This window comes from Cucurbita pepo, chromosome 10, assembly GCF_057944985.1.
Source record: "Cucurbita pepo subsp. pepo isolate OVF chromosome 10, ASM5794498v1, whole genome shotgun sequence".
Lineage (NCBI taxonomy): Eukaryota > Viridiplantae > Streptophyta > Magnoliopsida > Cucurbitales > Cucurbitaceae > Cucurbita > Cucurbita pepo.
The window spans coordinates 1,202,529-1,225,269 of NC_141807.1; the positions used below are offsets into that span (position 1 = coordinate 1,202,529).

The 22,741-nt window shown below is 35.8% G+C and overlaps 5 protein-coding genes across 5 annotated transcripts; 4 read left to right on the forward strand and 1 right to left on the reverse strand.

The window, feature by feature from the left end:
• The first annotated feature begins 857 nt into the window (after positions 1-857).
• Positions 858-7,230, forward strand: LOC111804349 (uncharacterized). The gene is made up of 9 exons (XM_087127487.1): positions 858-1,016; positions 2,644-2,845; positions 2,943-3,138; positions 4,280-4,450; positions 4,537-4,653; positions 5,725-5,922; positions 6,014-6,073; positions 6,171-6,269; positions 6,819-7,230. Exons 2-9 carry the CDS (start codon positions 2,703-2,705, stop codon positions 6,924-6,926), a joined length of 1,092 nt encoding a protein of 363 aa, XP_086983613.1. The 5' UTR covers positions 858-1,016; positions 2,644-2,702; the 3' UTR covers positions 6,927-7,230.
• A 1,188-nt stretch (positions 7,231-8,418) lies between these two features.
• Positions 8,419-9,969, forward strand: LOC111803183 (aquaporin PIP2-1). The gene is made up of 4 exons (XM_023687473.2): positions 8,419-8,951; positions 9,025-9,320; positions 9,404-9,544; positions 9,634-9,969. The coding sequence occupies exons 1-4, from the start codon at positions 8,645-8,647 to the stop codon at positions 9,742-9,744; spliced, it is 855 nt and encodes a 284-aa protein (XP_023543241.1). The 5' UTR covers positions 8,419-8,644; the 3' UTR covers positions 9,745-9,969.
• A 1,738-nt stretch (positions 9,970-11,707) lies between these two features.
• Positions 11,708-13,068, forward strand: LOC111803098 (aquaporin PIP2-2). The gene is made up of 4 exons (XM_023687371.2): positions 11,708-12,110; positions 12,203-12,498; positions 12,581-12,721; positions 12,815-13,068. Exons 1-4 carry the CDS (start codon positions 11,813-11,815, stop codon positions 12,932-12,934), a joined length of 855 nt encoding a protein of 284 aa, XP_023543139.2. The 5' UTR covers positions 11,708-11,812; the 3' UTR covers positions 12,935-13,068.
• A 1,842-nt stretch (positions 13,069-14,910) lies between these two features.
• LOC111803674 (aquaporin PIP2-1-like) lies at positions 14,911-16,235 on the forward strand. Its single transcript, XM_023688186.2, has 4 exons — positions 14,911-15,247; positions 15,336-15,631; positions 15,699-15,839; positions 15,924-16,235. Exons 1-4 carry the CDS (start codon positions 14,941-14,943, stop codon positions 16,041-16,043), a joined length of 864 nt encoding a protein of 287 aa, XP_023543954.2. The 5' UTR covers positions 14,911-14,940; the 3' UTR covers positions 16,044-16,235.
• A 5,439-nt stretch (positions 16,236-21,674) lies between these two features.
• On the reverse strand, positions 21,675-22,456 carry LOC111804481 (large ribosomal subunit protein uL11z). Its single transcript, XM_023689304.2, has one exon. The coding sequence runs from the start codon at positions 22,347-22,349 to the stop codon at positions 21,849-21,851; it is 501 nt and encodes a 166-aa protein (XP_023545072.1). The 5' UTR covers positions 22,350-22,456; the 3' UTR covers positions 21,675-21,848.
• Between the last annotated feature and the right edge of the window lie 285 nt (positions 22,457-22,741).

Sequence of the window (22,741 nt, forward strand, 5' to 3'; positions counted from 1 at the left end):
TGGACGTAAACTGGAATCCATGGTTGCTGAAACTTCCAATGGCCTCGATTTCTTCGAAAAGGATTCGTTTCGAAGTTGAAAACCAGGAATAAACTAGGCGGCAAACTTCCGACCGACTAACCCCATGTCATGTCTAACATTTCCTTGTATTATTTTATTATTCCTAATTATATATATTCTTAGCTCATATTGAAAGCTCTCTTTTCCACGTGTTTACGAGATATTTACGACCCTTTATTTCAATTAGTTTTCAACTTATTTATGAAAACATTTTTTTCCCAGAAGTTGATTTAAGGTTAAGAATTGTCCACAGAAACAAGTGCCTGATCATCGCTGTCTCCTTGCAAGCTCCTTGATTTTCTAGAATATTTATTCTTTCGAAGGAAAAAAACAGATAACTTTGTCATCCATGTCATTATATAAAATAACTTTTAAAATTCACATGCTAAAGAGTTTGTTTCAAAATCAAATAAATATTAAACCATAAAAAAATTGAGATCGGATTGATTTAAGTTATTTAGGTCACATATTCAAATTCTACTCCCGAGTAAAAAAAAATGCAATTTTAATGTTAATTTTTGTTTTTATTGGTTCAATGTGTTTTATATTAAAATTTGATAAAATTTAAAAGAAAAAACCTAATTTTTTTTTATGAAATTTATTGATTTTAATCAGCGAAAATTGAATTTGGAAGTAGAAATTTCCATAAAATAAAAGTTTTTATGATACAAATTAATATATTTTACATAAATTTATTTGTAAAACGATTTCTTTGCTTTTTTTTTTTTTTTTTTTTTTTTTTGACGTTTTTATTTGTGAAATTATGATATGGAAGGAACTTTATTTGTTTTCGTATAAATAGAATTCTTAAATACAATTCAAATATTTGCTCCCTTCGACTAAGGGGTTGTGTCTGTATTATTACAGGATCTCTCCACAGATCTCTCTTCTCGCGTTCCGAAATCTCATTGGTTCTCATCTTCACAAGCGAATCGTCTCTTATCCATTGATTTCGGGTATGTTTCTCTATCATTCTAGTTGATTGAATTTGTTTTCGATTGACATATTTATTTTTCCCCTACGATTTGATCTTTATTTGTTGCAGTTCATTTATTTATTTTTTTATTTTATTTTTATTGAGATTTGTCTGCCTTGTGGAATTTCGGGATTGAATTGTGGACTCTTCGGATCAGGAGAAACTCAGATCCTTTTTCGTCTTGATAGCAATTTGCAGAAACTTGATTAACAATCACTGTTTTGTATTCCCTTTCGGCTGGGCTGGGAAGAAGATTGGATATCTAATTAATGAAGCCAACTCGATAATTAATCACTATTCTGTATTTTGGATCCTACATTTCTCTTTTCTTTGCAGCCAAACAGATTGTTTACTTTCTACAACTACATTCGGTCTAGACCTCTCTTTATTTTGCTATTGGCGTTTGATTTCCGTTGCAATTTTCAAATCCTCTCCTATTTAGCTTGCCATTTCAAATTTCAAGTTCATCATTTTGTTTCTCTACGAATGGTGTAGATAAATCAAGCAAGTGGTTAATGGAATGCCACTCAAGAGATCCTAAGACCATGGAGGAATATGCCAAACTTCTCACTTTCTTAAGAGAGTGACTATTATCTAAATTATGCGAACTGAAACAAAATCCTGTCTGTATGTGATTTTAGAAAAAAGAAAATTTGAATATTTGCATCGGAATGCAAGGAAGACCATGTAAGGTTCTGCTTCTTGTTTCTGGTTTATAGCAATCATTGAATTTGGCTCAGTGTTTAACTTATCAGGTCTTGTCGATTTTTAATTAAATAATTTTCCACTCCTCAGACAAGGCCATACATGGTGTTCATTCTCTGGTAACATTCCTTTTTCTACCAGAATTTTTATCCACGGAATCAGTGGAACATAATAATTAAAGATTAAGAACAGGACTGACTATTCTTCCATAAGAAATAATGAAATATGGTTTGATTTCATATTTGTTTCACACTTACCATGAACAAAAAAAAAGTTAGTTTGGGGATCAGTGATACTGGTCCATCTGCCTCGTTTAGATCTTATTTCTGTCTTGTTAACTATTGAATTATTGTGAAGTAGTTTGAGATGATGATTTTGTCTAGTTCATTTGTTACAAGACTAGATTTTTTGGGTTCCCTAGAATAGAATGATGTTGTCAACTTTCATGTCTCTTGTCTAATTCTTTTATCTCTTGCACCTTCCCATTTTCCTTTTCAAATTTTTGTCTCTTGTTGCTAGAACTTTTTGGTTTTCTTAATCTTGTAGTACTGAAACACAGTTGTTCTAGGGAGCTTGTTGTGGGTATTTTCCAATGGTTGAAAATTTGATGATCTGGTATCTTATGATGACAATTATCATCATAAGTGCTAAATATATTGGTTTGTATTTTTTACGTTTTTTTTATATAAATATTAGTTTTTACATTCTGTTTGAATTGTTTTGAGATGAGCTGATGCTTGGGCTGATTTTGCACTATATATTAACTAGACTATTTTTGTCTCTATGAAGTTGTAGTAAAATTGTTACTTTACTGCATCTTTTTATGTATGCCTGCTCTTCATAGGGCTTTCCTTATATCTACTATATTTATTTGTTGATTCTTATTCGCCTATTTTTTGTAGTCAGTAAAAGTCTATCATGTGGAGGAGGACAGAGGTGACAGCGCATATTTAATGGTGGAATGGAAAGGAAAACAATAGATGACTTTGAACCAGGTCCACTTCCTTCGCCCAGGCAAGTAGACAGGTTTGGATTCTTAAAGCAGGAACACAATAGTTCTCCAGATGCTATAACCAAAATCAGGTCCACCCATGTACAGGAGAGGTACGCTTTTATTCATGGCTCAATAATTTCTTCAACATTCTGCTTTCTTTATTAAGAATCGAGTTGATTATGCATTATGGATGCCCTACAATTTCAGGGAGGAAAGGAGAGTTAGAAAATGGAGGAAGATGATTGGAATTGGAGGGAGCGACTGGAAGCATTATGTTAGGAGAAAACCTCATGTTGTTAAAAGGCGTATAAGGAAAGGTATTCCCGATTGTTTAAGGGGTCTAGTTTGGCAGCTGATTTCTGGAAGTCGAGACTTACTGTTGATGAACCCTGGAGTTTATGAGGTATTATGTTTTTCTCTTGGAATTTGTTTGAGATTGCGGTCTTAAAATGTTCTTGCAAATATTTTTGTTGCAAGCTTTCTAAAATCTAAAAAATTGTTAGTTTCTGTATCCTAGTTACTGTTTCAAAGTGTTAAAGTTTTAAAAATACAAATGGCTCTTTTAAAAGCTTAAGATATTTAATCAATGAAAAACTTCTGATTAGTTAAATTAAAGTCGGTAAGTTTTTTGTTCAATCGTTTTACTCTATGAACTTACAAAAAAAACTAATGAATGTATGGACTGAATCCTCAAAAGTACTGGAGTCTTACTTCACTATCAAATTTGGCAATCGCACTAAGCAAATGCCTATTGCTTAATGCCTATTTTTGAAAGAAAGGTTTGAAGTGTGGCTCACTTCAATGCCTATTTTTTACGTATATTTCTAATTTCTTTTAATGTGTCCTTTTGTATTTTATTCTTAATGATTTAAGTCCTTTCCTGTATTTCTTTTTGTGGCTTCGATGGTTGGTTTGGCTTATGGTGTTTGTATGACCTAGGGTTGTAAAATTTTATTGTTACTAATGAATGTGTTTTCATGTCAAATTTGATTTACATCTCAAATCAAAAAGATCAAATATATGATTGAAACCAAAGTCATAATATCAGGATGGACTTAACTGCTTTATGTTTCACCTGTGGTCATATGATATGATTAGTCTGACTGTGACTATAAATGTTTTGTACCACATATACTTATCGAAGTTTATGTTACCCAGCTAGTCGGCTACTACTGAGTTTGTTTCTGTGCTTCTTTTATGAGAATGCAATTGTAACCTTTTATTTGGGTTTGTTGTCAGTAAAGTAGAAACCTATACATTTATCGTATTCAACAAAGCCATACGTGATTACTTTTATGGTCTTCTTTTGTAGTCTTATAAATATATAGTTCTAAGAATTATGGTTTTAGGTGGCTTATTTTTTGCAGCAATTGGTAATTTTCCTTGGAATTGTATGTACTTTGAGATATTTCTTATACCTACCCTCACATGTTTTTCTTTCAATAAATGAAAAGATTATGCCATTTTTTTTTTTTTTATATATATATTTATACATCTATAGTCCCATGGATGATGGAAATCTAATGGTATATATTTTTTTGCAGCAATTGGTAATATATGAGACATCAGCTTCTGAATTGGATATTATTCGAGATATCTCTCGTACCTTTCCTTCACATGTTTTCTTCCAACAGAGACATGGACCTGGTCAGAGATCTCTCTACAATGTTTTAAAGGCATATTCAGTTTTTGATCGGAATGTCGGATATGTTCAGGTTCTCAATCTTCTATAGTTTATCATCAGTGATATGTTAACAATTATATTTTGTGGTGAATGGTTTGTATGTTTTTGAGCGTGTAGGGGATGGGATTTTTAGCTGGTTTGTTGCTTCTCTATATGAGTGAAGAGGATGCATTCTGGCTGTTGGTGGCATTACTTAAAGGTGCAGTTCATGCTCCTATGGAAGGATTGTATCTGGTAACGCTGTTCTTTGAGATCTCTCTATTGTGACTTCAACTTTATAATAGTTCGCAGTCCAGAAAATTTGAGAATCAGAAAAAATGAATGGACATAATCTCCCTTCTGATGCTTCATGTTCAATCGAAACAAATTTATTCATTGGTTATCGTGAAAACTGAAAAGTATCGTGAAATGATTGTTGGTGGCTATTCCCATTGAGAGTCTTAGACTCTACTCTATTTAGCATGAAATGATTAAGAAAATATGAATTAAATATTTCTTGTTGGATCACGTAATTGTTAATGCTAGCTACCTTCATCTAGGAGTCGTGGGTCTTATATAGCCAAATCAATCCTGACAAAGTTTCTGATTTCTTATTCACATGAAAAGATAGCTGTTTTATATGGGTCAGCTTCCCTTTATATGATCTTAATAACCATTGAGTTCGTTATTAACTACAAGTAACTTGTTAACGGCTGACTGACAGCTTCCTATTTTGTTAGCATGGGCTCAACAATAGAATAGAAATAGAACGAATGAAAAGAGAAATTAAGGAAAGGACTTATCACAATATCACTGCACCAGTTCCCCCTACCCCCACCCATGAATAAAAACCAAGAATGATTTGCTAGTGACTATAACTAAGTGAGCCAACTTTCCTCAATTCTGACCTCTTCTACATCCAAATTTTCTCAAGAAGTTCCAGGAGATTGCCCCATTCGGCCACCTTTCTATCATTGAGTAACTCATGTAGCTCCTCATGGTAGATTTTTGTTATACTAAATTTTATTTTGTTTCTGATGTGCTTTTCTTTTGTTTTTATTCATCCAATCATGATTTCTGCATGATCCTATGCTTGTGAGTAATGAATGGTTATAAACTTGCATGAACTACTCTAGAGTTTTCTTCCAAGTTCATGGTGGTGCATTTTTTTATAAAGTGGTCTAAAGTCTTGCCACCGATTACGTTTCTGAGGGTTGTGTCAAATATTAAATACTTTTTGATTGACTTGTGTTGGGGTCCATTTGAAGAGCTTTTAGTTTTTTTATTATTTATTTTATTATATATATATTTTTTTTTTTGGGATAGGCGGGGCTTCCTCTAGTGCAGCAGTACCTATTTCAATTTGATAACCTTGTGAGAGAGCAGCTGCCCAAGCTTGGAGAGCATTTTACACAGGAAATGATAAATCCTAGCATGTACGCGAGCCAATGGTTTATTACCGTTTTCTCTTACTCTTTCCCCTTCCATTTGGCTCTACGAATTTGGGATGTCTTTCTTTATGAGGTTGGTTACTCGAAATCATATGCATCCTTTTCTGCAACACAATTCTTCTATAAAGAAGTTCACGCTTATTATTAATGTCTTCTAACCACAGGGTGTTACGATTGTTTTTAAAGTTGGTTTGGCTCTTCTAAAATATTGCCATGATGACTTGGTGAGTTATGAATTGCTTCAAATAGTTTCGGCGTCCACATTTACATTGCTGCTAGATCCTAATATTGTTTTTTTTTTTCTTTTTTTGTTTTCCGCAGGTAAAGTTGCCGTTTGAAAAACTCATACATGCTTTGCGAAACTTCCCAGAAGATGCAATGGATCCAGATACATTACTGCCCATGGCTTACTCAATTAAAGTACGTCCCTTTCTATCTACACCGCCCTCCCCAAGCCCCAGCTTGGCAACAATGAAAATTAATATTTCAATTGTTGCGTACGCATGATGGTAATGGATCTGAATTTGCTGAACACTTTATCATCGAATTTAAACCAAATAAGGAACTTGTTAATCAATGCGTTGTAAGTCATCACATCAGTATTTCGTTTGGCAGTTTCACATGAAGGAATCTGATTCATCATGTTCATCTCTACGTTGTGTTATTTGATTTGAGAATCTGATGAATGAAGTATATAATCTAATCAGGGTACCCAAATTTAGAGTAAAATAAAAAATAGGTAGTAACAATCGCTTAATGTTGATATGTTCGAAAGGGTGATAAAATCCACATTCATCTTATTAGTTAGAAGCTTCCATGTTCCGTTCATTTCCATTGAAAGATCTCATCTTTTATGGCCAAAATATGCAGAGACCAACATGTCTGGAAGTATAGTAGAACGTTTTTTGCTTTATTTCTGGAAATTTTTGAGTTTGAATTTTGTTGGTTGGTTTTTTTCTTAATGATTAGGTGTCCAAGCAGCTGGAGGAATCGAAACATCTGTATGAAACGAAGCATGGGAAGGAGATTCAGGGCGATGCTGAAACTAGTGGGAAACAGGAGCAGGAGGTGCATTGAAGGTCACTACTTTTCCCTCTCCCATTGGAGCCAATGAAAAAATCATAGACAAATTAATTTTTATGATTTCTCTGTCGCTTCTGAATTGTTTAGGATGTTAATTGAATGATGCGTAGTCATAATTTATCATTTATCATTTTATTATTTCCTCGAGTTAGGACAAATGCTTTGTAAATTCCTAGTCTCCTACCCTTTTGTGTCGACAAAATGTTCATTTCTCAACCTATATCTAGTGGGGTCAATGTATTTATATGTTACAATATAAATTTTATCTGTTGAATGAAATTATACATTTTTTTTCTTATTTGGGAGAGAATTTCTAATATCCCTTAAAAATTCTAGAAAAAAAAATAATAAATGTTTACTAATATAATGGCCCATGTTAATTAAAAATAGTTTTAAAATATATCAAAGAAAATGAATTAAATTCGATAAAACGAGTAAAATTACTTGGCATGACACGTGGGAAATCAACAGCCACACTTTTTTTTCTTTTCTATTCCAAAACGTATTTTATTATTATTTTTTAATAATGCCATTAAAAATTTGATATTTTGTTTTTATATAAAAAGGCAATGCGGAGAAGGGGAAATAAAGGAGTGGGCCCAGTTGGAGATGGACGGTGGATATTGATTTGATTGGTCGTTTCAATCATGCCTCACCGACTTACTCGCACGTGACTGTATCCTTCAGCCGGGATTCATCGCCTAATACGTACACCAACTCCACAATATTACAAATAATGAATTATTTTTCATTATTGGACCATTTTATTTTAAGATAATCATAATAATAAATAACAACCACACTTTATTAAACTTTCAATTTATTCTATTTTTTAAAAAATTAAATTACTTATTTAATTCTAAATTGTCCCGGTCATCCTATACTACATGACAATCTAGCCCAAGCGGGCGTAAACATGATTTTGACCATTGGTCGTACACCCCGAGTATAGACTTATCTAAGATGAAAGTATGTAAAAAGGTTTGAAAGAAACATGCAGCCATAGACAACACGTTCGAATAAGTATGACCAGGACATCCGACATGCGATCATAGACAACACGCTTTGTACAAGCATAACTGTGACATCCTCACTCGTTCAATTGGCTGACGTCTCTGTCAACCGACTCTTCACAAACTCGACAATGTAGGTTGATATTGACTTCAAGTCTCTCGACTCTTGTTCAATAAATTTCGTTCAATAAATTTTTAATAAATTAACATTCTATCCAATCTAATGTGCAATAGAAATAGATAACGTACTATAATAAACAATAAACAAGTGCTTAAGTTAATAATTACGCACCTAATCCAAATTTTGATATGAAATGGAATAATTAAACCTAAAACATTCGAAGAAGATAGAACACATTAAACCGAAATAATTAAAAGCTTAATATTAATTAATTACCGACTAGTTTCAAAAACCTACCAGAAAGGAAACGACAAGAAAAGCGAAGAAGCGCCGCCCGCTGCCTGTGAGTGGCAGTGACAGAGCTCACGAAAAGCAACAGAAAAGAACAGAGCAAAATGGGGCGGCGCAAGAACACCATAAACTTTTCATGATCCTCAAATTTCCAGTCTTCAATGCACTCCTCCTTCTCCCACTATAAATATGCATTCCCATTCCTCTGTTTTTCATCCTCAATCTGCAAATTCTGCTCTGTTTTTCGAAGCAATCAGTTTCCCAAATTTAAATTTCTTGTTTGAAGCATGTCGAAGGATATTGAAGCCGGAGGGCGTGGTGGGTTTAGCGGCAAGGATTACCAAGACCCGCCGGCAGCGCCATTGATCGACGCACAGGAGTTTGCTCAGTGGTCATTTTACCGAGCCATTATAGCCGAGTTTGTTGCTACCCTTTTGTTCTTGTATGTCACTGTTCTCACTGTCATTGGGTATAAAGTTCAGAGTGATGTTGACAATGGAGGCCAGATTTGCGGCGGCGTCGGCATTTTGGGCATCGCTTGGGCCTTCGGCGGCATGATTTTTGTACTCGTTTACTGCACCGCCGGTATTTCCGGTGAGTTCAATGAATCAAATAGGGCAAGATTAATTTAATTTTTTGTTACTGAATATTGCTGGGGGATATGCAGGGGGACACATAAATCCGGCGGTGACATTTGGGCTGTTCTTGGCTCGGAAGGTGTCGTTGGTGAGAGCCGTATTATACATGGCGGCGCAGAGTTTGGGCGCCATTTGTGGGTGTGCGTTAGTGAAGGCATTCCAAAACGGCCACTACATTAAGTACGGCGGTGGAGCCAATTCGCTCGCTGACGGTTACAGCTCCGGCACCGGATTAGCCGCCGAGATCATCGGAACCTTCGTTCTCGTTTACACTGTCTTTTCCGCCACCGACCCGAAGAGAAATGCCAGAGACTCCCATGTTCCGGTAAGAAATTTGAAACCCAAAAAAACCCAACAAAACTGATTAGAAAACCAGAAATTAATGGCTTATAAATTCAAAATTTCAAGGTTTTGGCGCCACTCCCAATTGGGTTCGCGGTGTTCATGGTTCACTTAGCCACGATTCCGATCACCGGCACCGGCATCAACCCAGCTAGAAGCTTCGGAGCTGCAGTGGTGTTCAACAAATCCAAGCCATGGGATGATCAAGTACATACAAAACCAATTTGCTGTTCATTCTAGATTTGAAGTAATATATAATATAATGTATATATCTAACGTTTGGCATGTTTGAACAGTGGATGTTTTGGGTCGGACCCTTCATCGGAGCTGCCATTGCTGCAATTTACCATCAGTTCATATTAAGAGCAAGCGCCGGCAAGGCTCTGGGATCATTCACAAGCTCCTGATTAATGGGCGCCGCCGCTGTGTTAAATAATCATTTACGAGCTCCTGATTAATGGGCGCCGTCGTGTTAAATAATTGGCAAAAGAAAAATGCCTATTTGGTTTTAGTTTTGCTTTCTGTGTTCTATGTAATTACTTAACATCTCATGATGTTGTTTATATATAAGTACGTATCCAACCATATTAAAAGTAATTAATGAACTTAATTATTGTCTAATTTTATCTTTATGGGTTTGTTTGAATCTGATTAAATATTGTTTTTTTTTTATAATAAATAAATAGTATTTATTATTTAATATAAAAAACAGGCATCTAGAATTACAAATAATAATAAAATAAAAATTTTATACTTTAAAATTATAATATTCTTTTTATAATTTTCATTTTTCAATATAATTTTTATTAAAAAAATTTAAAAAATAAATGCTAAATATAATTGACTGAGTTACATATATAAATGAGGAACGAAGTCGAGGTGACTCTGACACCTTATTAGATGAACACGACTTTCCACAATGATATGATATTATCTACTTTTTTGATGTGGGACTTTCGTCCAACACCTCCCCTCGAACAAAGTTCGCGATGATTTTAAGGCATGACTTTGATACTATGTTAGATGAACATGACTCTCTTGATATGATATTGTCCACTTTGGAAATACACTCTTATAACTTTGCTTTGGGCTTCTCTAGAGAGTATTTATTGATTATTAACTCTGATCATTTCCTAAAATAACAGATGTGTGGGACTTTCATCCAATCATACCAACCCAAATAGTATTTCATTATTAATTAAAAAAGAATTAAAATAATTAACATTATCACCTTCACAATTTAATTATTAGTTTTAAACAAACCCATAACTAAAATGTATAATAATTCATCCAACAAAAATAAAATAAAATTATTTTTTAGAAAAAAGAAAGGAAAAAAATTATAAAGACATCCCAACGGCTACCGCCCATCCAAGGATGAACTGACAAACCTTATGATGCACTAAAATTTCATCCATAAAAAAAATGTTTTTAATTGTTTCAATGAGCAATAAAGTTCGACACGTGGATCATCCAGAACCACAAACCTTACAACTTCTATATTTTTCGGGCAATTCCTAGAATTTTCTCCACGTTGAACATTTTGTTGACTGGACCGACCATAAATTTGAGGTTATAATAACATTGATGATTGAATTTTATTACGTGGCACGACGTAATTGGTTCGTAATTTCGACAGTGGTGGACCCTCTCTCAAGATGGACGGTGGTGGTTTATTGTATAATGGATTTCATTTAGTCGGTTCAGTCACTCATCAGCTCTCGCCGACCGCTGTCACACTTATTCCCACGTGACTTATATGACACTAACCTTTTTTTTTTTTTTTTCTCTTTTTAATTTTTTTTTAGCTTCGAAAATGTATTTTTGGTTCTTCCGGTTAGTTCTAGACACAACAAATCTCCTTAATGATAGGATGAAGAATAATCCTTCATAGTCATAGAACTGAAGCCCATTGAGCCATTAATCACGCTCTACTCACTGGGTAGTGGTTCATTTACTTCTTATCTCTTTAGAACTCAAGGACACAATTGTATAACCTATAGAACAAATCATATTCAAGTAAGGTCGTGTAACTGTGTCCTTGAGTTATGAGGAGACAAGAACCAAAGTCGAGTGAATGAACCACTGTCTTGTGACTAAAACATGATTATTGGCTGAACGGGCTTAAGTCCAACGATGGTAGAGAATCGTTCTCGGCCGATTGTTTGGTTGGAATGGTTGTCTACTTTCAACATAAACACAATAAGAATTGGTAGAAGATAATGTTTATTATATGGATGATGTAATAATTACTGGAATGGGGTCGGCAAAATGGGGCGGCGAGAAAATTCCATAAGAAAATTGAATTAATTATAATCTATAGCCATCACTGATCAATTCAAATTTCGAACCCTCGAATATAAATCCCCCACTTGATCCCTAACCTTCATCACTCCCCTCTGCAGCTCCTCTGCTTTCAAATCCCAATTCCTTCCTCCATTTCTTCTTCAACTTCACCCACAAGGTGCAGCAGCCATGTCTAAGGATCTCGAAGCCGGTGGGTTCGCTACCAAGGACTACCAAGACCCACCACCAGCACCGTTGATCGACGCCGACGAGTTCACTCAATGGTCTTTTTACAGAGCCATCATCGCCGAGTTCGTCGCCACTCTTTTGTTCTTGTACGTCACTGTTCTCACTGTCATTGGCTACAGTAACCAGTCCGACACCAAAAACGGCGGCCAAATCTGCGGCGGGGTCGGCATTCTTGGCATCGCTTGGGCATTCGGCGGCATGATTTTCGTCCTCGTTTACTGTACCGCTGGAATTTCCGGTGAGTTTAGTTTTCTTATTTTGCTCTGTTTCTCTCTCTCTGTTAACTCTGTCCGTTGGTAAAAAAGTTGCCTTTTTTGTTGAACTTTGCAGGAGGGCACATTAACCCGGCGGTGACTTTTGGGTTGTTTTTGGCTCGGAAAGTGTCTTTGGTTAGAGCAGTTCTTTACATGGCGGCTCAATGTTTGGGCGCCATTTGTGGGTGTGCTTTAGTGAAATCGTTCCAGAAGGCTCATTACAGTGAGTACGGCGGTGGAGCCAATTCACTCGCCGATGGCTACAGCACCGGCACCGGCTTAGCCGCAGAAATCATCGGAACTTTCGTTCTTGTTTACACCGTCTTCTCCGCCACCGATCCCAAGAGGAATGCCAGAGATTCTCACGTTCCTGTAAGTTCATTTAATGCCTCAAATTGAGTTCAGCTGGGAGCTTAATCCATTAAACTAAACTTTTTCCAACTAAAAATTGAAGGTTTTGGCGCCACTCCCAATTGGGTTCGCGGTGTTTATGGTTCATTTGGCCACCATTCCGATCACCGGCACCGGCATCAACCCAGCTCGAAGCTTTGGAGCCGCCGTGATCTTTAACAAAGACAAGCCATGGGATGACCAGGTAAGTAACTTCATATTTTCCCCTAATCCTGCTCTATTATAAGATTGTTTTCTGTAATTGAAGCTTATTTGTTTTTGTTTTGTGTTTGAGCAGTGGATCTTTTGGGTTGGCCCCTTCATTGGAGCTGCCATTGCTGCAATTTATCACCAAATCATACTGAGAGCAGGGGCAGTTAAAGCTCTGGGATCGTTCAGAAGTTCCACCGCCGTTTAAATCTAATAATACAAATCTATGTTGTTCTTCGTTTGGGGCCAAAATAAGTGTGAATTTTCTTTACCCAAATTCCCAAAGGCACTGGTTTTTATGTGTGTCTTCTATCCATCAATCCAATTGCTGTATTTTCTTTACCTTTTCCTCTGTTTTTGGCCTCAGATTATGTAATTCTCGCCTCTTTTTCAATGCAAAGTTCGATCCAATCCACTGGGTCGTGCCTATAATTGTAATCATATAATATGAGTTACTTTGTGAGATCACTCCTCGGATTAAAGAGAGAAATAAATGCTAGCAAGAGCGCTTGACCCAAAAGGTGGGTGGATTGTGAGATCTCACGTGGATTGGAGAGAGGAACAGTATGACACTCGGTTACGAAGGGGTGGATTGGAAAATCTCACATTGGTTGGAAAGGAGAACGAAACATTTGAAAACCTCCCCTACTAGAAACATTTTAAAAACTTTGAGTAAAAAGGAAAAATCTAACAATATTTGCTAGCGGAAGGATGAGGCGGTAACACTATTTCTCATATTTTTCATATATTTTAGGCAAAGTATATAATTTTTTTCATATCCATAAAGAAAATTTTGATAAGTTATGGGTTAATGCCAAATAGATTTTCATGTCATTATCGGACTTCACGAGCATCAAACATGATTATAAACGTCATATATTTGTTGGATGATGGAAGTCCCACATCGACTAATTTAGGGAATGATCATGGGTTTATAAGTGAGGAATACTAACTCCATTGGTATGAGGCCTTTTGGGGAAACCCAGAGCAAAGCCATGAGAGCTTATGCTCAAAGTGGACAATATCATACCATTGTGGAGAGTCGTGTTCTTCTAACAATATTTACTATATATATTGTGCATTCTTAAATATTTATACGCACTTAAAATATAAGGTGTTCATAGGTCGAATCAGTTTGGGTTGGAATGTTTTTCAGACTCAAATCAAATATAAGGTGTTCATAGGTCGAATCAGTTTGGGTTGGAATGTTTTTCAGACTCAAATCAATTATTTAGATGATAAATTTTTGCTTACCATCATAAAATTTTAATAAAACAGCCCTAAACCAGTTTTTAGTTCTTCCCACAAATTCAAAAAAGTTCCGTAAATATATACTTTTGCACAACATATTCATATGGAAGGAATAACTTATGAATACCTTATTACTTGAAAATTAAATTTAGACTAAATTAATAAAAAAAAAAAAAAATCTTGAATTATTACTTTATTTAAAAAAAAAAAACATCTTTAAATATTCAAAATTACTTAATTTAAAAATATATTTAATATTTATTTTTTATTTTATTTTAAAAATAAAAAAAAAAAAACATTTTTAAAATGGTAAATATATTTTTTATGTTTAGAAAACGTAAATTTATTTCGAACTCAAGATAACTTAGTGTCAAGAAAAAAATAACTTTATTAAAAAAAAATCAAAATTTTTAAAGTTGTAAGGAAATTTTTAAAATTTTATTTTATAAACCAAAATTACATCCAAAATTAATATTTTTGAAATAGTTGAATGGTATTATTGAGAATTCTTGCATATATTACTAACTGTTTTATTTTTCATAATTATTATTATTTTTTCTTTCTAAATAATAGATGGCATGCAAATGGGGCATGATTTTTCGTAAGAAGGAAGAAACGTGGCATGAATCTTGCATCAAAATAATAATAATAAAATAATTATTATTAATTATTATTATTATTTCCTTGTTAAATAATAGGTGGCATGTAAATGGGGACATATTTGTAAATGAACCTCAAAATATTGAATTCTAATTATAGCAAATAAATTAGGAAACAAAATCAAATATGCTTCCCTAAGATTCAATTCATACAATCCCGATAAAGTAGAACTAATATTGTTATTTTGAAAATCTAGGATTTTTTATTTTTTTATTTTTTTTAGCTTTAAATATATCACCAATTCAATCTTTGAAGCACTACCTTCCAACACAACTCTCCTCTGCTTCCAAGACAGCAGGAGCAATGTCGTCCAACAGTGTCTTTGAGCGCAGAAGCAATGGTGGGTTGGCCGCCACCGCCAAGGACTACCAAGACCCGCCGCCCGCTCCGTTCATCGACGCCGGGGAGTTCACTCAGTGGTCATTTTACAGAGCTATCACCGTCGAATTCGTCGCCACGCTTCTGTTCTTGTACATTCTTGTTCTCACTGTGATTGGCTATGACACCCAGTCCGCCACCAATGTCTGCGGCGGTGTCGGCGTTTTGGGCATTGCCTGGGCCGTCGGTGGAATGATCTTCGTTCTCGTTTACTGCACCGCTGGAATTTCAGGCGAGTTTAGTTTTCTTCTCTTGCTCTGTTTTTTTCCCCTTTCTCTCTGTTTACTCTGTCCGATTACCCTTTTGGTTGAACCATACAGGAGGGCATATTAACCCGGCGGTGACATTTGGGCTGTTCTTGGCTCGAAAAATCTCCCTAATCAGAGCTGTGTTTTACATTATGGCTCAATGTTTGGGCGCCATTTGTGGGTGTGCGTTGGCTAAATCATTCCAGAAGGGTTATTACGTTCGCTACAGAGGTGGAACCAATATACTCGCCGATGGGTACAGCATCTCCACCGGCTTAGCCGCAGAGATCGCCGGAACTTTCATTCTTGTTTACACCGTCTTCTCCGCCACCGACCCCAAGAGAAACGCCAGAGATTCTCACGTCCCTGTAAGTCAGTTAGTTTTGAGTTTTGTTTGGGTTTACCATTGAACTAATTTAGTCTCAAAATTTCAAGGTTTTGGCGCCACTCCCAATTGGATTCGCGGTGTTTATAGTTCATTTAGCCACCATTCCGATCACCGGCACCGGCATCAACCCAGCTCGAAGCTTTGGAGCTGCAGTGATCTATAACAGAACGGAGGCCTGGGATCATCATGTAACTTTCTTCCCCAACTTTTCTGTTTAACCATTTAGATCTCTGTTTTACAGATCGTCTCTGATGTTTGGTTGTTTTGAACAGTGGATCTTTTGGGTTGGGCCGTTCGTCGGAGCTGCCATTGCTGCAATTTATCATCAAGTCATAATTAGAGCAGGAGCTGTTAAAGCTCTTGGATCATTCAAAACTTCCTCCGCCCTATAAATCTTATCCAAATCTCGTTTCTAGGATCAAAATGAAAAATATGTTCTTTACTTTTGCTTATGTCTCTGTTTTCCACTTCCAATTATGTAATTCCGAGTTCATTTTTGTGCTAAACTACGTTTTAATCTTGTTTAATCGAGACTTTTAGTTGTAGTTTTGTTTATGATGTCTGAAAAGTCTGAGTTGAATCAAATTCATAAAGATTTCATTTAGTTGAATTGAATCTAACCCATAATTTCATAACTCATCTCAACTTTGGAGTTGGATCTGAAATTGATAATAATTTGGGACAGAAAAAACGAAGCAAATCATGAATATTTGATATAATCCAATTCATGACACAGTATATATACACATATATACATAGTTATATTTACAAAAAGAGAAGTTTTTGAAGTAATATGTACATCAACGTTGTGATAATGGATAAACTAAAGGAGCTGGTTATGAAGAAGAACAGCTGCCAAGATGTGTCCGACAAGAAACTGCCAAGATCCGGTGGGGGTGAGGAGTTTAGGAGTCTTGATCGTACTGATCCTCTGGGGTTTCTTCTGTGATGGGTTCCAACGAAGGAACTGTGGAGGGTTTGTTGGGAGAAATGATGGGAGATGGAGCAACTTCATTGATCAAACCCCTCAAGTTTCTTATTGATTTCTTCCCCATTTTCCACCTCAAATTTCTCTGCAACTTTCTTTTGTTTGTGTTTGATTTGTATGAACCGATTTGTTTGGTTTTCCTTGTGTTTGTGTTTTTGTGTTTGTGTTTGGGTCTGTATATATAGTGAAATGAAATGGAAATAGGCGTGGGGGAAACGATTGGATGGCAGCCTGCATATTGCCTCTTACTATTTTTTAACTTTTTATGGATCCTTTTATGGTATCCTTTAACTTCCTCTTTACCTAATATGGGTGCCTTTGCAACAGCCCCACGAGTTCGATCCCAAGGTGCAATTAGGCCCGTTACACCTCCATTTCTAACAACATAAGCCCATTACTAGCGATATTGTATTCTTTGGACTTTTCGACAATATTTTAAAACATCTGCTTTGTAAGTTCTGATGAAGAATAAGTTCATGATTGTCATTTATTTGGTTCATAACTCTAATTTGAGAGAGGGAGGGAGAGAGGCTCCCAAGATGTTGATGAACATGGTCCCGATGAAATGGTGTCCAAACGAGGAGAATAAGGAGGCTTAGCTGCATAAGCAATTAACAGATCAAAAAACAAATGGGACACACAGATTAGTTCTCGAAGAAGATGACCCAAAACATCAGTATCTCCCACGCTATTGTCATAAAAAGCTTTTTAGAAAGAAAATGGTATTTCCACTTAGGGAGTTCTTATTTTCTTACCTCCCTTTTGACCTCAATAATTAATATTTTTAGGAAATGGAAGAATTTTCTTAGATGAACTAGTTGAATTCGTAAAAATTAAATCTTTAAATCGGTCTATAGCTAAGTTTAATTACTAGTTTAGTCCCTGCAAAAAGATGTTTTGATTTAAGGTTCATTTATTGTTTATCCCGAAAATCCTATTTTGATCGATCTAAAATAATTTAGAATTAAAAAATAGGATTGGAAAAGGTGACACTTGGTTCGATCCCACATATTCCTTATTAACACCATTTTGAGTACATTCCAAAATAGCTATTACTCATCTTTACCCTTGGCCATGAACTTCCCTAAACCCTAAACCCTAACCCTAACTCCTAAACCCCAAAACCAAAAGCCAAAAGCCCAAAACAGTGTCTACATTTTAAAACCCCTAAACCCTAAACTCTAAAACAGTGTCTACATTTTAAAACCCCTAAACCCTAAACTCTAAAACAGTCTCTACATTTTAAAACCCCTAAACCCTAAACCCAAAACTCTAAACCCTAAACCCTAAACCCAAAACTCTAAACCCTAAACGGTACATTTTAAAATTTGTATTTGTATGATCTATGAACTTTCAAAACTAATGCATCCTTGACAAATTTAATTTTTTTTAAGAAAAATTAATTGATCTTTTTAATATAAAATTAAAATTTTAGGTTTAGTGGAAACTCGAATTCCCAATGATATGTTTGGGGTTTAGTGTCAATTGCATGCAAGCTCCAATTCGAAAGTGAAGGGTCTAAGAGACCTAGCCTAAAGAATAACCCGAAGATAACAAAATATGCTAGGAAAGATTTGACAAACTTGTAAGTAGTAGCATCTTGGATTGAAACTTATTAGAATTGGAACATATCAATTACTATATCTCGTAAAATTAGAGCACTCTTTTTATTTTGTTTTTTTTTAAATATTATTTAAAAGCAAGTCATAAACGAGGGAGTAAATGCCCATTCAAACATGAAGGTTCTCTAAGCCTCTAAGCCTATTATTAACGGAATATGAATCCGATGTATCCATTGTGGTTATTTCATATCCTCCTTTTTCTTTTCGTATTATTTTACTTACTATACCTGCTATAACATTATAAACATTATTACTACTCGTACTCTCGTTAGATAAATATGACCCCTTCCAATCCGACCCCTTCCACATTATTACTATGGGAATGTTTTAAAAAGTGAACATGGCCCGGAAAAAAGGGGAAAAAGGTAATTTCACTACCTACCAAGAATTTTTCTAGTGAGACTACATGAAATTTTCGATATACTCGTGAAGACTATTCCGAAGCAAGCAACTTTCAGCATAAAATGTCTAAAAGCTTTATTTAGACCCGTTTTATAATTATTTAATTTTTTATTTAATACTGCATTTCATCATTTTCTTCTACTTGATCCTCCAAAATAAAATTGAATAAAACCTAAAGAGAAACAAGCAAGAATAAGAAGGCTCAAATTTTATAATTGAATAGATATTACACCTATGCAAACTACAGTTCTAAAATGGGCAGAATAGAGAGAGAGAAGGAAAGAAAAGACTACGACCCTTCTTTCTCATTGCAATCCTCTGTTTCTTCCTCTTCTGTAATGGTCTCCAAAGCAGGGCACACAGACGCCCTGTTTGGGAGAACATACAAAGCTGGTGCTTTCTCCATCCAACTCAGAATCTGAACCTTCTCACACATTGTTTTAAACCCAGAAATGAAGCTTGATCCTATCTCGGAACCGGAACTCTTAACGATCGGCCGACGGAGCTCTGGTTCTGAGAGAAGGGTGAAGATGATCGGGGCTTTGATGGGGGAAGTGGGGAGTGGGAGTTCTTACTTATAAAAAGGGGTAAAACCGAGTGGGTCAACAAACCAAACCACATGGGAAGTAATCAATTACGCCCATGGCTTTCATCACATGTGAAAAAGATTTGTTTTTCTTCCACATACAAACTCTGCTCAATAAACTACACCATGTGAAACAACATAATGGGAACGGAATGACCTGGAATTCCAACAATATTGGGGGTTGTTGGCTCGGTTTGGGAGAAAATGTTTATTAAATACAACCTTTTTCCCCATCATCTTTACACTTGTTTTGTTCTGCGATGCTTCAATCTCTTTAGAACCTGCGAGTGAAATCAGCCATTGCAACAGTTGCATTTCAAACAGAGATACAAGGCATACGATCAGATCATCTGAATCGGATTTCTATTCACAAGAAAAGGATTGAAACTATGAGAACTAGTAATGAATAAATAGAAAAGGGAACTGAAACTGCAAAAACTAATGAATGAAATGGGTTCATGAATCCTCATCATATTCCTCTGCAACATCTTCTTCGACAATGGGTTCCAACGATGGGATGGTAGAGGGTTTCGGTCGGTAAGTGATGAGAATTGGAGCAACCTCAACCCAAGAACTCAATTTCATGACGTTCTTCGCCATTGGTGGAGTTCCTAGGGAATGAGGGAAATTGCAAAGCTTTCTAATTTATTTCAATCTTCCCTCTTCCTCCTCTACAAGTAGAGAGAGAGAGATTGGATACTTCTTTCTAGTGATATCAAAACAAATGACAATTCACTCTTCTAATATACGATGGAAGAAACCCAACTGGGAATTGAGTTTGTTACGAAGATGGAGGTGGTTCACACAGGCAGATGAAGGGAAGGTAAACGGAACCACAGAAAAATAAGGAAAGCAACTGCTTAATATGGTAAAAACTGAATGAAAGGTGATTTTTAGATGCACGTGGAAGAATGCAGAGGAATGGTCAGAAATAGAAAGCTCAAAAACAGTATCTAACTCCTATTTCTAGCGGTTCTTGTTTGAGAGAAACAACAAAGGCCACAGATATCAGAATTACCAAAAAAACTAGAATCACTTTCGGGATGTGCGCTTTAGTTTCAATGGTTTAAAAGGTTCTATTCCAAATGAAGAAACCAATGCACAGGGAGAACTTAAAACTACTCCTTCTAGGTCACTACAAAGTAGTTGACTTCAATGATCTTATTCTTAATAGTATGCAGTGGTAGGAAGGATCAAGAAGGAAATACTAGAAGCGTTTATCCAAGCAGAAATCACCATACAGATTTGACTCAAAATCCTGAAAGACAGCATGCAAGTTACTCAAAATCCAGTATTCTACATAGATATAGACGAAAAGAAACTACAAGCAGCAAACGAACATATCTATGAATCAATATCATTAACTAAATAAATTAAAGATAACCATTGATGTCTTTAAGAGGCAACTGATTACATGATTCACAGTTACTATTTGTTCAGAATGCAGCCAATCTAGTTTGCTACACCAATCCATAGTTCCTGAAGAATTAAGAAATTTCCTGAAAAGATTGATCGGCATAACCAAACAAATTATGAACTGCCCCAGTATATTGATGGAAAGATAAAAGATTGTATAAAGTGTCCTTCGAGGAGTGGCTAAACATTCAAGAATAAAGGTCAAACACACAAAAAAGAAAAATTAAATAAAAAAATTCAGGACGACAAAATAGCAACTAATGATGTCAACCAAATCAACATTAATAGTAAATCGTGGTTTAACAGCTTCATCATGCCAAAAAATAACCTTAGTTCCAAGTCTAAAGAGGTTAGGAAAATAAGTATTTATCAGTTCTTGAACAGTACAAAAAATTCCAGATATGTGACTTCTTTTTGTAATATCTAGAAATATGTTTTTCAGATGAGTAAATGCACAAGCACTTCACTAGCAAAAGAAAATAAAGGGCACAACAAGCTCACAGATTGGGCTACATTTTGATGATTCAAAATGTCAGAGCTGTCTCATTAAATTACCCCATGTAAGACGAAGAGACCTACTTCTACCCCATTTTGGACAACATACACATCATAACGCCGTCACTGCACAGTTCAACGCAACTTAATGGGCATATGAAAAATGATAAAATGTAGTTCGATATTCTAGGACCAAACTTCACAAGATTTACCCAGATGCTTGAAAATGATTACGGACAAAGAGAGTCAACAGACAGATCGCAGGACCCAATTCATCTGGAATATATTGTTTCCAATGAGGAAATATGATGCACAGACGAATTACAAGCAACACAAAGAATGCTAAATAATAACGCGACCACTAATTCAAGATCAATGAATAAACAAAAATGAAAACGCCTCCAGAAAGAAAACTTATGACCTGCGTTCAGATTAACGAAGGAATCATAGAAGGGATATTCTCAATAATACAACCGGAAATGCAACGATTTGAATAAAAACAAAGAGTCCAAACTTCAATTCAAAATGGAACCACAATGCTTTCATCCACGAAATGAAATGAAACAACTTTCCAACATTAAATAAATCCTTGTATCCGTAGATAGTCATTTGAAGAGAGTAAAAAGAGACATATTTAAATATTCAAAACTGAAACTACAAAATAAGTTCGAAGGCGAAAAATTCACTCTCAATTCTGGGGAATTTCAACATCCCCATCAGTAATTTCCTGCTGCAAATCCTTCGGGTCCTTACCGTCGACCGTACAGCCAACAGAAACGCAAGTACCGAGTATCTCCTTGACGGTTCCACTGAGATCCTTAGCCATAGACCTGGGGCTCATAACCCTAGCGATCTCAATCACATCATCAAGCGAGATATTACCATTGTGCTTGATGTTCTTGGTCTTCTTTCGATCACGCTCAGGCTCCTTGAGGGCCTTGATGACCAAGGCAGCAGCAGATGGCACCACCGAGACCTTGGCTTGACGGTTCTGCACAGTGAGCTTGACAGTGACCCTGAGACCCTTCCATTCCTTGGCCGTCTCCTTGGCAATGTCTTCTCCGATCTTCTTAGGGGAGAGACCTAGAGGACCGATTTTAGGAGCGAGAGAACTGGCCGCTCCGACCTCACCTCCAGTAACTCGGACGAAAACATCGACAACCTGAGAAGGATCGAACTTGGGCGGCATAATTGAATAATAAGATTAGTTGAATTGAATTTCTGAGTTCAGAGGCGACGGGCGGAGGCGAAGATCGAACTTCAAAGACAGAGTAAGGCTGTGAAGAAACGTATAAAAGCTAGGGTTTTACAGATTGGGAGTCGTGAAATTACTCATTTCTCCTTTTTCATCCGCTATCACTTACGTTTTGGGCTTTCTGGCCCATTTTTCTTTTTCTCCCCCAGAAAGGGCCCATTATTAAGGCTATCGATTTTGTTTTTGTTTTCTTTTTTCTTTAAGTCACAATTTAAACTTTTAAAAATTAATTTTTCTTAGTTTTCAAATCTTGTTTTGTTTACAAGTTTAGTATTCATAAATAATAATAAAAAACAAACAATTTTTTTAAAATAATGCTCATAAGT

Excerpts from the sequence above, each read along its gene's own strand:
- LOC111804481 (XM_023689304.2), bottom strand. The coding sequence starts at position 22,349 with ATGCCGCCCAAGTTCGATCCTTCTCAGGTTGTCGATGTTTTCGTCCGA.
- LOC111803183 (XM_023687473.2), top strand. The coding sequence starts at position 8,645 with ATGTCGAAGGATATTGAAGCCGGAGGGCGTGGTGGGTTTAGCGGCAAG. Across the intron at positions 9,321-9,403 it reads CCAGAGACTCCCATGTTCCG|GTTTTGGCGCCACTCCCAAT; the intron begins GTAAGAAATTTG and ends CAAAATTTCAAG. Across the intron at positions 9,545-9,633 it reads CCAAGCCATGGGATGATCAA|TGGATGTTTTGGGTCGGACC; the intron begins GTACATACAAAA and ends ATGTTTGAACAG.
- LOC111803674 (XM_023688186.2), top strand. The coding sequence starts at position 14,941 with ATGTCGTCCAACAGTGTCTTTGAGCGCAGAAGCAATGGTGGGTTGGCC. Across the intron at positions 15,632-15,698 it reads CCAGAGATTCTCACGTCCCT|GTTTTGGCGCCACTCCCAAT; the intron begins GTAAGTCAGTTA and ends CAAAATTTCAAG. Across the intron at positions 15,840-15,923 it reads CGGAGGCCTGGGATCATCAT|TGGATCTTTTGGGTTGGGCC; the intron begins GTAACTTTCTTC and ends TGTTTTGAACAG.
- LOC111803098 (XM_023687371.2), top strand. The coding sequence starts at position 11,813 with ATGTCTAAGGATCTCGAAGCCGGTGGGTTCGCTACCAAGGACTACCAA. Across the intron at positions 12,111-12,202 it reads CTGTACCGCTGGAATTTCCG|GAGGGCACATTAACCCGGCG; the intron begins GTGAGTTTAGTT and ends TGAACTTTGCAG. Across the intron at positions 12,499-12,580 it reads CCAGAGATTCTCACGTTCCT|GTTTTGGCGCCACTCCCAAT; the intron begins GTAAGTTCATTT and ends TAAAAATTGAAG.
- LOC111804349 (XM_087127487.1), top strand. The coding sequence starts at position 2,703 with ATGGAAAGGAAAACAATAGATGACTTTGAACCAGGTCCACTTCCTTCG. Across the intron at positions 3,139-4,279 it reads TGAACCCTGGAGTTTATGAG|CAATTGGTAATATATGAGAC; the intron begins GTATTATGTTTT and ends ATTTTTTTGCAG. Across the intron at positions 5,923-6,013 it reads GGGATGTCTTTCTTTATGAG|GGTGTTACGATTGTTTTTAA; the intron begins GTTGGTTACTCG and ends TTCTAACCACAG.